Here is a 13,560-nt window from a genome sequence, read left to right as displayed (position 1 = left end):
AACACTGAAAGGAACAAAGGCCCCTTAAACAAGGAACAAAGGCCCCTTAAACCGCGTGCCACTACTAATTCTTTTTATTGCAAAATAGTTCCGCTACCTTCATTACCCATTGTAACAATTTCATCGCCTATCTTTTGAAATGCTACTGTATTCCCTTTGAAGCCAGTGAATTCACTTACTCATGTGGAGTTAGGGGCCCAGATGTAATCTGCTCTGACCAAAGAACAAAAACAAAACACAATGGAAGAGACCACTCTACAGTCTTTAAACCCCCTGCTGGTGAACCCACTTTCCTGGCTGTACGACCCCTGATGGTCTAGCCCCGCCCTTCCTCTAACATCCTTCCTGGATCGCCCTATATACCTTCCTCGGTCAGTTTCTTTAACTTGTATTCGCCCCAAACTCGGGTCACTCCTCAGTCCTGGAAAAATAACATTGTTTGCGTATTTTCGAAAAGGCACATGTACAATCGTAACAACTACTAACACGGACAGCGGGAGGGGGGCGGGGTAACGGGCTCACGGACAGCGGGAGGGGGGCGGGCAGGCTCACGGACAGCGGGAGGGGGCGGGCAGGCACACGGACAACGGGAGGGTGGTCAGGAAACAGCCAGCGGGACAGGGACAAGACAAACAATGAACACAAACATCGTTGTAAAAAAAAAAAAAAAAAGTACACGCCCACAGTGGCCACGTCTTCATGACGTTGCGGAGAGGGAAAGAATCGGCGGGAACGCCCACGAATCGCCTCTCAGAATGACGGACGCCTCTCTCTTCCAATGGCTGGCCTCCATTTATGGAGCTAGCCAATGGAAGACAGAGGCGGGAATAAGCCACATACTTGTAAACAAAAGTTTTTCGCCTGCGCGAAACGCTGCTTGCGAAGCTGTTCGCAGGCGAAACCTAAAAAGGAAAGACAGGAAGAGGAAATGAAAGAATGATACATGGAAAAGGACAGAGTGAAGGGGAATGTGAGGTACGGAGAGGAAAGGAGAGAATGACAATCTATTTGGAGAGTGATAGAGAGAGATATGCTCAAAGGGGCTGCAAAGAAGACACAGGGGGATAAGATGAAGTAAAGGACAGTGAACAAATGGGGGAGAGAGGATGGTGTTGTGGGTTCTTGTAGTATGGAATACAAAACGGCTAATGTCAGAGGCAGACTGAGAGTTTAGGAAGAGAATACTGTTTAATGCGTTCCCTGTGGCCTCGAAATTGGTGGTGTGTATTTCAGGAGTTGAATAAATAACTTTCAAGAAAACTGAGGACTCGAGTACTACTAATCTTATCTGAAGGACTGAATTTTAAAGAGAAGAAAGGGAGCAGGAAAGAATATGAAGGGAGTGGAGGTTAAAGGAGAACAAAAGAAAAGATAGATAATGCCAAAGGAGGTGTCAGAGATAGAAAAGGGAAAAGTAAAGAAAAAAGCGGAGGAAGAGATAGAGAGAGAGAGAGACATAGAAACATAAAGATGAGTGAGAAGATGTTGGAAAACTGCCTTTTCTATGTGATCAACCAGTACTTTTCGACTTTTGCTAGAACCTATATTTTTGCTGGATTTAGAAGTCTGTGTACTTTACCTCTTCTAACCATCAGTAAAGTGCCTGTGCTCCCTCTTTAAACATGGTCGATTTGGCATTTCCTAATTGGCGTATTTAACTTGTCTATAAGTCCATTAATATATGGTATAAAGTGTACAGAGGGCCTGGAAGTTAAATGTCACTAGTGGACTGCAGCACCTTTTGTACCATCTACTACAGGGTCAGTGCAAACATGGCTCCAGGCCTTTCACTGTAGCTTAATCGTGGCACTGGCAAAACTGCAATTCGAGCTGTAAAAATAAACCCTTTTGATGGGTCAAAACTTTAAAATATTTATAAGTCACCCCTTTAGGCTTTGTAGCTCAATGGTCATGGTGCATGTTTATTTAAAATTAGTACAAGTAGAAATGTAATGTTAAAAATTATTTTGCTATGGTAGGCCTAGCTGTCCTATACCGAAAGCTGGAGTACAGATTAAACTACTAATACAGTATCTTGGGAAAGGGACCAGCTCCAAAAATAATTAAAAATCCAATTCAATTGTGAAGTCAGATTATATAAAAATAAATATTAATAAAAGTAACATTCACTAAGTTACCATTTACCTGCCTGTACCGTCAGAATGTCAATTAACATAAACCTCAGCCAGCCCCCAACTAGTTATTAGCCTTGAATAGGCCTGAAATGCCTACAAGGAGCCAAAGAATGACTGACCTGAATGGGCAGAGATGACTCCTCTGAACTTCACTGAATATGCAGGTTGGGACTGTGGTCACCACTTTTGACACTACAGTGTCAAATCCTGCTTGACAGGTCTGCTGGGTTTACATAGCCCTTGGGACAAACTTGAAAGGTGAGCAAATAGGATGCCAAGATAATTCTTCAGAATCCACTGTCTGGTTGCTGCAGGACTCTGCTTTTGTCCTACCAGACCTCTGTCTCTAGGTTTATTGTGGGTACCGTGGTGGCCACTTATTGTATTGCAGTATTAGATGTGGGAGGACACTAGATTACCATTGTACACTGCCCACACAAAACTGCAGCATTCAGAGTCCATATTTGGGGGGGTGGGGGCAAAGGATGTTCTCATATTGAAAATGCCCAAAGTGGGTAGTGTTGGTCCTGGGAAGTTTTACCCCATTGGTTAGGGCATGCCCAGAAGTCATTCCCACCCACTAGCTAGTGGCAGGCATAAATGTGGCACCTCCAGGCACCCTCTTCAGTACACCTCCAGGGTCTGCTGCATGTGGCCTCAGAGGGGCCCTGGAGGACTGGAGCTGCTCCCGCTTGCTCCTAAGGCAAACAAATGGACTCCAAGTCTCACAAGGCTGACCACCAGTTCAATCTAGTGGGACAGAAAAAGCTTCAAGAGTCCTTTTCCTGGAAGTACCCAGATGACCAATGGCAACTGGATCTAGAATGAACCCTGCTATTGGCCTCTGCTCGATACCATGTGAGCCTCTAGTGCTTTAAGTCCGAATCCTCCCATGTACTCCATTGGTGGATTGGGACTTAAAGCACTACGCCAAATGGTAAAATATTTGTTTAGGACAAACCTGGTGTATCCGACCCATGGTCCACCACGATCAGCCTCAAATTGCCCATAGGTCTCGATCTACTGCAACAATTGCCTATCACTGGCGCTTTGTACTTTTTGACACTATTTCTACTCACAATTTAAAAAAAAACATATCTCCGGTTCCCCTTATTGATTTTTTCCTTTTGTTTTTTACATTTTACTCTATTTTTCCAATTTTATTTTGTTATGTTATGTTAGCGAAGCTTTTAAAGCGCACTTCTACCCATGGGTGTCCTGGCGCTACACACTGACTCACTGTAAGCGGGGTGTCTTTTGGGAGTTTTATTATTTAACATTTTGCTTTTTTTGTTGTTTTAGTAGTGCATACATACTTTACACCTTGCTCTAAGTTAAGCCTGTCTGCTCTATGCCATAGCTTCCGTTTGGTTGAGCTCCCGTTAACTGAGTGACTTTGAATGTTCACTCTGACAAGGGTAGTGATTGTTCTTTGTGGTGGGTAGTCTCCCACCCAAAATAAGAATGGGCCTAGCGAGAGCATTGTCTGCTCATCCCGGGCCGCTGCACGGGGGTGTGTGGGGCAGGAAAATGCTTCTGCCCCCCGCTCCTGCCCTGCAGATACTTTGACAGGTCCAATGTTAATGGACTCTGAAATGTCCGAGTAGGAGTTTTTAACCCCTTCGATGCTTGTGACGGAACCATTCCGTCATGCCTCACGGTTGAGCTGTGCGGATGACGGAATGGTTCCGTCACGACCACACCCGCGAATGGAATGTTCAGCACCGGGGGAGAATCGGCGCCGCACGCAAGGTGTTAAACCTTATAGTTCCAGGCCAGTTGGAATTTCAACTTGGGGTATTTCACACTTAGTTATCACTAGGGGAGAAATACCCCAAGCCTTAATCAGCACTTAGATCAGGAGCATAGCAAACAAAAGAGCAGCAGATGCAGCAGCACCAGGGTCCAGTGGTCTGAGGGATCCGCTGCACCCCAACTATGGCTGGTATTTACTGTCAGACCAGGGATGGGACCTCGTGTTCCTTATATGCATTAGCGCTAATGGCACCCTGGCTACGTCACTGGTGTAGATGACAAAGTTAGAGTCCAGCGCCTTATTAGACTGAGCGTTAACATAAATAACCCAACACTCGCAGGCGTAAATAAATAATATTTCTTACGTCGGTTCTAAATTATGTTCAAACAAGATTAATGCCCATTACTATTTTTGAAGGTAATACGATGAATATAGATTCACTCTCCGTATGATACCTAACATTCATTTGGAAAAATGTTCTCAATAACAGAAGCAGCAATAAAAAAAACATCATTATTATTTATAAACGAAATTTTCTTTGATTTTTTTATTTATTGCTGCTTCTGTTTTTGAGAATTTTTTTCCAAATGAATGGTAACACAACATTGGATTTTGGGAGTTTTAGTACACTTTAATTGATCTAATAAAACTAACTAACAAACTTGACACTAACGATTTGCAAAGACAGGTACATGGCTAGTGACAGCCTTTTCTGCTAGCCTGCAGCAACCCGCCCACCATGCGGTGTGCTGCTATTGAAAGGCCCCAGCTGGAGGTGCTGGTGCTCTGCACAATGGCCGGTAAGTAGATCTGTGGTAGCCAGATAGCTCGGCAGTTACCAAGAGCCCTTAGTGTGCTTTCTGTCCGACCCTAGAACATGCTGTAAGGTTCATTGGGTTAGTGCCCTCACTGATGAGAAACATGCATAACGAGTAGATTGTTTAAATCTCAGCTGGGCCAACTCGCCTGTCATACATCCGAGGTCAATGAAAAAACACCATCAAACTTGGAAATATTGTCAGGTTCTAGTGTGTTCTGTCTAAATGGGCAATATTGGTATAATTTGTATGGGATGCTCAGTATTAGGAAAATGCTGAGTGCTTTGAAGGGAACTTAAAAAAAGATCTGGTGGAAAATGGAAATGAGGTGGAATGGGTGACTTAAAAGGGGCAAAGGAGTTTGTGGGGTCATGGAGAGTAGGGAAAGCACCAAATCATGATCAGTGCATCTGGGCTTTGGATCTGCCCATTGGAGCATCTGTCTCTTGCTTCATGCTCTTGGCTGTTTGTGTGTCATTCCGCCTCCTGTGGAGTGAATGAGGGACTATTTTACATCTCAAAAGTACAGTGAATCATCACAAGTTAAATAATGTATTTTATAAATACTGTATGAATAAATCATTTGTTATGTGTTTTGTTTTTTTCACCGCAGCAGGCTTTTTTATGATTTACTCAGGACTTAATAGAAAAGCCAGACATATGTATTTGCCAATGTTTGTTAAAAGGGAGCACCTCTTGCACTGTATGAAGAGCGCAACTCCACGGCGAGCCCTAGTCTTGTCCAAATATCTCACAACAGCGGCACAGAAAGTTGAGATTCCCACCCATTAATTCAACCCCTAATGAACAAATTTGATGAACCGCCAGTAAAAATTAAGTAACTGTGTAATTAGGTGAGTGACGGTGGGTTCCTCAAGCTGGTCTAGTCTGATAGAGACAAGCCCGATAAATACACAAAACATTTTAATATGACTTCCTTGTATGGCAATGTACACACTCTTTCACTGCTGCAAGCACAGCACTGAGGGCTCCTCCATGTGACATCGGAAGGATGAACGGCCTGCGAGATGACCCACACCTTTCAACGGCGCTCACATCTGCACAGAACTCAAAATACACCATGTCAGAGATCCCAAAATATACCGTGTCAGAGATCCCAAAATATACCGTGTCAGAGATCCCAAAATATACCGTGTCAGAGATCCCAAAATATACCATGTCAGAGATCCCAAAATATACCGTGTCAGAGATCCCAAAAATGTACCGTGTCAGAGATCCCAAAATATACCGTGTCAGAGATCCCAAAATATACCGTGTCAGAGATCCCAAAATATACCGTGTCAGAGATCCCAAATTATACCGTGTCAGAGATCCCAAAATATACCGTGTCAGAGATCCCAAAATATACCATGTCAGAGATCCCAAAATATACCGTGTCAGAGATCCCAAATTATACCATGTCCGAAATTTCAAATATACCACGTTAGATCCCAAAATATACCATGTCAGAGATCCCATAATGTCAGTGATCCTAAAATATACCATGTCATCGATCTAAAAATATATAGTCAGAGATTTTCAAATACATGATTTCAGAGATGTCAAAATATATCGTGTCAGATATCCCAAAATATGCCAAGTCAGATGTGAGTAGCTCACCCAGTGTTGTTTCTTATTACCTTGAGATGACAGCACTCGTATTTCCTTTATTCACATCTGGGACTCATATTTCTTAATTTAGAATGGAAAAGAAAAGCTACCAGTGCGAGGAGGAAAAAGGCAGGAATGGATGAAAAATGACCGGAGTGGACTTGAAAGCTCTGGAGTGATTTTTGATTGGCCATCAGAGATTAACCTGTAAATTCAGAAGTTCAAAGGTCATCAAGGTCCTCTTGTCTAATTTACTTCCTGTGGTCGATGTACTGCTGCGTTAATTCTCATATGGAATTGATCCAATACATGCCTTATATGTCAAGCGCTTTGAAAGATAGGATTAACTTCAAGCACTTGCATATGTCCCAGATGCTTACCAATATATATTCATCCACATATATTATATGAACAATCAGAATATGAAACGCATACAAACAGCACAAATTTTATGGAACTTGAAAATGCATGCAGATTTGAACACACACCAAACCCACACTACCTGGGCTGATAGACAACCTGAAGGAAATGTACTATGGAGGTTAGCTCACTGACTCTGGACTGGGTGGAGTCACTGAGCTTCAATCCAAATGTACTTATGTACTTGAATCAATGGTGCAGTTCTGGGCAAATCACTTCATGTATCCATGTTATTTTCTCCCCTAACCGGTCACAATAGTGCGTCTGCTTAGAAATAAGTTACATGCCCCGCCTTAACAAACACAGGGAATGTGCAGATTGGGGGTCATGTCGCTGACTTAGATAAAGCCATTTACATCCATCGCCACTGCACTGCCTGTCTGAAAAGTGGGATTACGGCTGTTCTTAAGGTAAACATAACAGTTGATGACGTATTCGATCACAAGCTTCTATTTGACATACTCTGTAACAAATTCTATGCATCATATTATTGACCTTAAATGATGTGCTCTTATTTGACAAGTTATCAACTATTTCACATATTAGATTGTGAACTCTTATTTCACATCAGCAAGCTCCAAATTTAAATATCCCACCACGATTGTCCATTAGTCATATTTGATCATGAGCTCCTATTTGATATATTTGATCATGAGCTCCTATTTGATATATTAGATCATGAGCTCCTATTTGATATAATAGATCATGAGCTCCTATTTGATATATTAGATCATGAGCTCCTATTTCTCTTTCCTTATCATGAACTTCTTTGTAACTCATCAGATCATAACCGTCTCTCTGATATATTCTATCATGAGCTCCTTTGTAACACAGTAGATCATTTGCTCCTATTTCACATACTAGAAGACAGCATCACTGTTTGTGTTTTTTATCATGGGCATCTATTTGGCGAATTGGAGCCTCAGCCCCCACTTTACGTAGTAGACCACGAGCTCCTATTTCACAGACCATATCATGAGTTCACATATTAGATAATGCCCAACTATTTTATATTTTCTCATATGAGGCTATACTATATTAGATAATGAACAACTATTTCATTTATTCTATTAGGAGCTCTTTTTCGACATGTACGCTCCTATTTCGCAGACTAGATTAGAAGTCATTTTTCAGACACCCGATTGTGAACTCCTATTTGGCATATTAGATCATGAACTCCTTTTTTTGACATATTTTTTCACAAATGGCTATGTGACATATTAAATCATGATCTCCTGTTTCACATATTAAATAACAAGATCCCCATCGCGTATTCTATTATGAGCTTATATTGATCACAGAAAATCATGAGATCCACTTTTATATATTCAGTCATCAACTCCTTGTACACATATTCTGTTAAGAGCTTCTATTTGATATATTGGAGCAAGCTCCTCTTTCACAATGATGAGTTCCTCTTTGATATATTCTGTCATAAGTTCTTATTTGATATGCACGGCAGTGAGCTTGTATTCGACATGTTAGATCATGAGCTCCTCTTTCATATACTGGATCATGAGCCCCTGTTCCATAAAGTAGAGGAACAGCTTATACATGACATATTAAACAATGATTTACTATTGATGTATTAACTGATGAGCTCCTAATTGAAATATTTGATTAAAACATGTTTATATACCGCATGAAATGCTATTCAATATATTATATAATGAGCTCTTTTAATATATTTTGTTATGAGATCCAATTTGAAATATCATATAATGATTTCATATTTATCATATTACATAGATTCTAGTTTCCTCATTCTATCATGGCCTTCTATTTGATATACAAGATCGTGAGCGTCTATTTGTCATAACTGAGCTCATGTTTGACTTCGAGTAGATGAAACCCTTAATTCACATATTTTATTCATGATATACTTTAATACTTCATGAGCTACTATTCGCTATATTAAATGAAGAGCTATTATGTGATATTTTCTATCACTCTATCACTGGTGCATGTTTGACACCCATCATGATGAGCCACTCTGTGATGTATTTTGTCATGAGATCCTATTTGACAAATTCAGTCATATGCTACGATGGCTATGGTAGATGATTTTGCAGGCCTCTTTTCTGTGGAGCTCTGAGCAACAAACTGGTGTACTCGTAAACTACTGAGGAGATGCACATAACTGAGTGAGACGGGGAAAGGGGTTGAATAGGACATCCAGATTGAGCGGTAAGGACAGTCATCTCAACAGAAGGTGGGATTTGTTGTGGTGAGGTCTGTCTTCTGCAGGGTTGATTTTAGGGGCCTGCAACTCACAGATGTGGTTCTAGTGGCCGTATGTGAATCAGTCCTAGAGGGTCCAAGGCATTGGAGATAAAGGCACATCACAAATAAACCTAAATGAACACAAAGAATCTTACCTCTTGAGATATCTCCAGATGTTTCCTTGCAAATCGTAACGCTTGCTCATGGTTCCCCAGGGACACGTAGGCATTCCCTAGACTCCAGCAGGCTCGCCCCTCTCCAACCCTGCAGGTAGAAAGAGACAATTCTCCATCAATGATGCACGTACGTTGAGTAGACTCATGGTGTGCTCACCGCCTGCGTTACTAAACCTGATGAGGGATGTAGCCACCAAAAGTAGTTCATAAAGGCCCACCAGACCATTTATTTGTTAATTTTCAGTTAGGAGGGTTACAAGAAGTCTGTCATACAGTGAGTACCTGCATACGTCTGGGAGAAGAGGAAGCTCCCACAGTGAGGGGCCTTGTAGAAAGAATTCTCATTGCACCAGGACTTGTGATGCCTCTGTCCCATATACGGTAACGCAGTCTTCAATGTACAGGGACAATATAAGTATGTTTCCCACGTCCCGTCACCACAGTCCCACACAGCTCATTCAGATCAATAAGCTAGATCGAAAACTGATATATCCAGGAGTTGCACCTGTGAAAACACAGGTAGCACGTCCACCTGTCCTACTTATGAAGGGATTCTCCATAGCCAGATCAGAGGTCATTTCTACCCAATACCAATACACTTGTGAGTATAATTCATGGTCTGTTGAAAATTAGAGTGCGCGCCTTCGTAAACGTGCGCTTTATGCCATCATAGGGTTATATCTTCTATTAGGTCACATAAGAGAGTGTGTTGATGCCTTTTTTCGAATGCAGTAGACCACCTAAGGCTTTCACAAACAAATCCAGAACAGCAACCAATCCTTTAATCAACAAACGCACAAACTAAAAGCGCACCCAATGATTGGAATGAGGAGAGCCCCCAAAGCTTACACAAACAAAAACAACATGTAGAATAGCAACTTTATCCACTCACAGAGAACATAAAAGACCAACCAAGCAACTGAGTATTTTACCTAAATATACACAACATAAAACAGCACCCATGACTTTCCAGATATATCCACAATGTGCAGGAATCAGAAAGGAACAGCCACAGAAAAGCACCCAAGGTTTTCATCATCTGATGCACAATACAGACGAGCGGTCAAAACAATAAATGGCAAATACACAACACAGACCAGAACCCAAATACACAACACAGAAGAGCAATCGAGATGTTTAACAACAAAAACACAAAGCTAAAAAGCACCAATGTGGCCTTGACTGACAATGGACAAAACAGAAGATCACTCAAAGCTTTTGCTAGCAAATACCTAATGAAGAGGAGCAACCGAGGCTTTCGATGACAAATACACAATGCTTAGGAACAACCAAGGCTTTCAATGCCATAAACAATGCAGAAGAGCAACCAAGGCTTTCAATAAAAAATACACAATGCAGAAGAGCAACCAAGGCCTTCATTAACAAATACACAATGCAGAAGAGAAACTAATGCTTTCAAAAAGAAATACACAATGCAGAAGAGCAATCAAGGCTTTCAATAACAAATGCACATTGCAGAAGAGCAACCAAGGCCTTCAATAACAAACACAGACTGCAGAAGAGCAACCAAGGCCTTCAATAACAAATACACAATACAGAAGAGCAACTAATGCTTTCAAAGACAAATAAACAGTGCAGAAGAGCAATCAAGGCCTTCAATAAAAACTACACAATACAGAAGAGCAACCAAGTGCTTCAGTAACAAATACACAATGCAGAAGAGAAACCAATACTTTCAATGACAAATACCAATGCAGAAGGGCAACCAAGACCTTCAATAACACATACACAATGCAGAAGAGCAACCAAGACCTTCAAGAACAAATACCAATGCAGAAGAGCAACCAAGTGCTTGAATAACAAATACTCAACGAAGAAGAGCAACCAAGACCTTCAATAACAAATGCACAATGCAGAAGAGCAATCAAGGCCTTCAATAACAAATACCAATGATGAAGAACAACCAAGGCCTTCAATAACAAATACCAATGCAGAAGAGCAACCAAGTGCTTCAATAACAAATACACAATGTAGAAGAGCAACCAATGCTTTCAATAACTAATACCAATGCAGAAGAGCAACCAAGTGCTTCAATAACAAATACACAATGCAGAAGAGCAACCAAGGCTTTCAATAACAAATACCAATGCAGAAGAGCAACCAAGGCCTTCAATAACAAATACCAATGCAGAAGAGCAACCAAGTGCTTGAATAACAAATACTCAACGAAGAAGAGCAACCAAGACCTTCAATAACAAATGCACAATGCAGAAGAGCAATCAAGGCCTTCAATAACAAATACCAATGATGAAGAACAACCAAGGCCTTCAATAACAAATACCAATGCAGAAGAGCAACCAAGTGCTTCAATAACAAATACACAATGTAGAAGAGCAACCAATGCTTTCAATAACAAATACCAACGCAGAAGAGCAACCAAGTGCTTCAATAACAAATACACAATGCAGAAGAGCAACCAAGGCTTTCAATAACAAATACCAATGCAGAAGAGCAACCAAGGCCTTCAATAACAAATACCAATGCAGAAGAGCAACCAAGACCTTCAATAACAAATACCAATGCAGAAGAGCAACCAAGTGCTTCAATAACAAATACACAATGCAGAAGAGCAACCAAGGCTTTCAATAACAAATACCAATGCAGAAGAGCAACCAAGACCTTCAATAACAAATACACAATGCAGAAGAGCAACCAAGACCTTCAATAAGAAACACTCACAATCCAGAAGAGCAACCTTGACCTTTGATGACAAATAAACAACACAGAATGTCAAACCAATGTCTTAATTGACAATTACGCAATACAGTAGAGCACCCAAGGCCTTCGATGACAAACAACGCAGAAGAGCAACCAACGCTTTCACTAACAGATAAAAAATGCTTAAGAGCACTCAAGGCCTTCGATGACAAATGCACAACACAGAGGAGCACTCAAAGCTTTTGCTAGCAAAAACACAATGCAGAAGAGCAACCAGTGCCTTCATTGCCAAATACACAATGCAGAAGAGCAACCAATGACGTCAATGCAATTGCACAATGCAAAAGAGCAACCAATCCCTTTGATGACAAATACAAAACAGACAAGAGTGCTCAAGACTTTTAACTAAAAATCCACAATATGTATCTGCGCGCCCTTGTCCTGCAAATGAATGACATAGAATAGCCCTGAAAACTTTTTGGGGCAAATACAAAATGCAGAAAAGCTCCCTTGGCCTTTGATGACAAATAAACAACGCAGAAGGGCAACCAACACCTTCATTGAAAAATACATAATGTACAGAAGAGCGCTCAAGACTTTTTAAAAACAAATACGGAATACAGAAAAGCACCCATGTGAACTTGACTCGCAAATGCAAGACGTGGAATAGTGCTGAATACGTTTGGGGCATTTACGCAATTCAGAAGAGCAATCGTGATCTTCTATGGGGAAAAAACAACACAGTAGAATGACGAAGGCCTTCAATGACTAATACACACTGCAAAAGAACACCCAAGGATGTTAACAAGGAGAAGGACAAGGAGATTCACAAAGGCTTTGCCCAACTTATTCACGAAATAGAACTCGGTGTTTCCCAACAAATACAAAACACACCAACAATTATGGAATGTAGGTAAGTACCTACAAGGTATTTACTAGCAAACACCAACTTAACAGGGCACCCAAAACTTTATTTATCAAACACATAATTCAGTACAGCACCAACAGCTTTTGCCAACACATAAATACTGCAAGGTGTTTACCAATGGAGGCACAATATAGAACTGCATGCACGCCTTCTACCAATAAATGTGAAACACAGAATAGCACCAGCTCTTATTCCACTTATTGCCTGACCTTCTATGCCTTGAGACCACAGATAGTCTCTGACACTTAAGAGGGAACCCATTTTGGTTGCTTTAATGGCCAGACAGCCCAAGAGTTCCTAATTACCTCAAATCAGATGCAAGTCTGTTATGGTTTAAGTTGGGCCAAAGCAATGATGTTGGTAGAAAGTAAAGGGTGTATTGATGCCCAAGCAGCTATAGCTCATCCACTAACAACTGGATTAAGACATCTAAACTCATCTGCAGTAAATATTGAAGCCAAAGCGGAGAAGTTGTGTGAAATTCAAACCTTTTGCACTTTGTGAGTTGCAAATTAACAACTTTTGTGAACTGCACCAACTAAAGGGATTTGCCGGTCAGCCACGGCATCCCCCGACCAAAAAAAAGAATTTTTGCCATTCACCCATAGTTCACTGAAATGTCTTGCTCACTGGTATCTAGGACAGGAGCTCATCCGGAAAGGTACAATGTACATGACATTTCTGCTTACCAGTGTATGCCGCACTCTGGCAACGATCTCCGTAATATGGTCATTACTGGATACAGGTATTGTCCATTGGTGTTGTACAGAGTTGAGAGGTGCGGTACCTAGCTATCATGCATTTCAACTCTGTA

The 13,560-nt window shown here is 41.2% G+C and overlaps 1 protein-coding gene across 3 annotated transcripts in view; it reads right to left on the bottom strand.

Moving 5' to 3' along the window:
* The window catches only part of LOC144754271 (G-protein-signaling modulator 1-like), a 764,693-nt gene that overhangs the window by 325,703 nt on the left and 425,430 nt on the right, over positions 1 to 13,560 (bottom strand). For all 3 annotated transcript variants that reach the window (XM_078641901.1, XM_078641898.1, XM_078641900.1), the window contains exon 8: positions 9,119 to 9,227. In XM_078641901.1, coding sequence (XP_078498027.1) covers positions 9,119 to 9,227 — 109 coding nt within the window. The remainder of the gene's footprint in view (positions 1 to 9,118; positions 9,228 to 13,560) is intronic.

This window comes from Lissotriton helveticus, chromosome 5_1 (assembly GCF_964261635.1).
Source record: "Lissotriton helveticus chromosome 5_1, aLisHel1.1, whole genome shotgun sequence".
In the NCBI taxonomy this organism is placed as follows: domain Eukaryota; kingdom Metazoa; phylum Chordata; class Amphibia; order Caudata; family Salamandridae; genus Lissotriton; species Lissotriton helveticus.
Note: the sequence above shows the minus strand (reverse complement) of the source record. Positions and strands in the feature narration are given on the sequence as shown.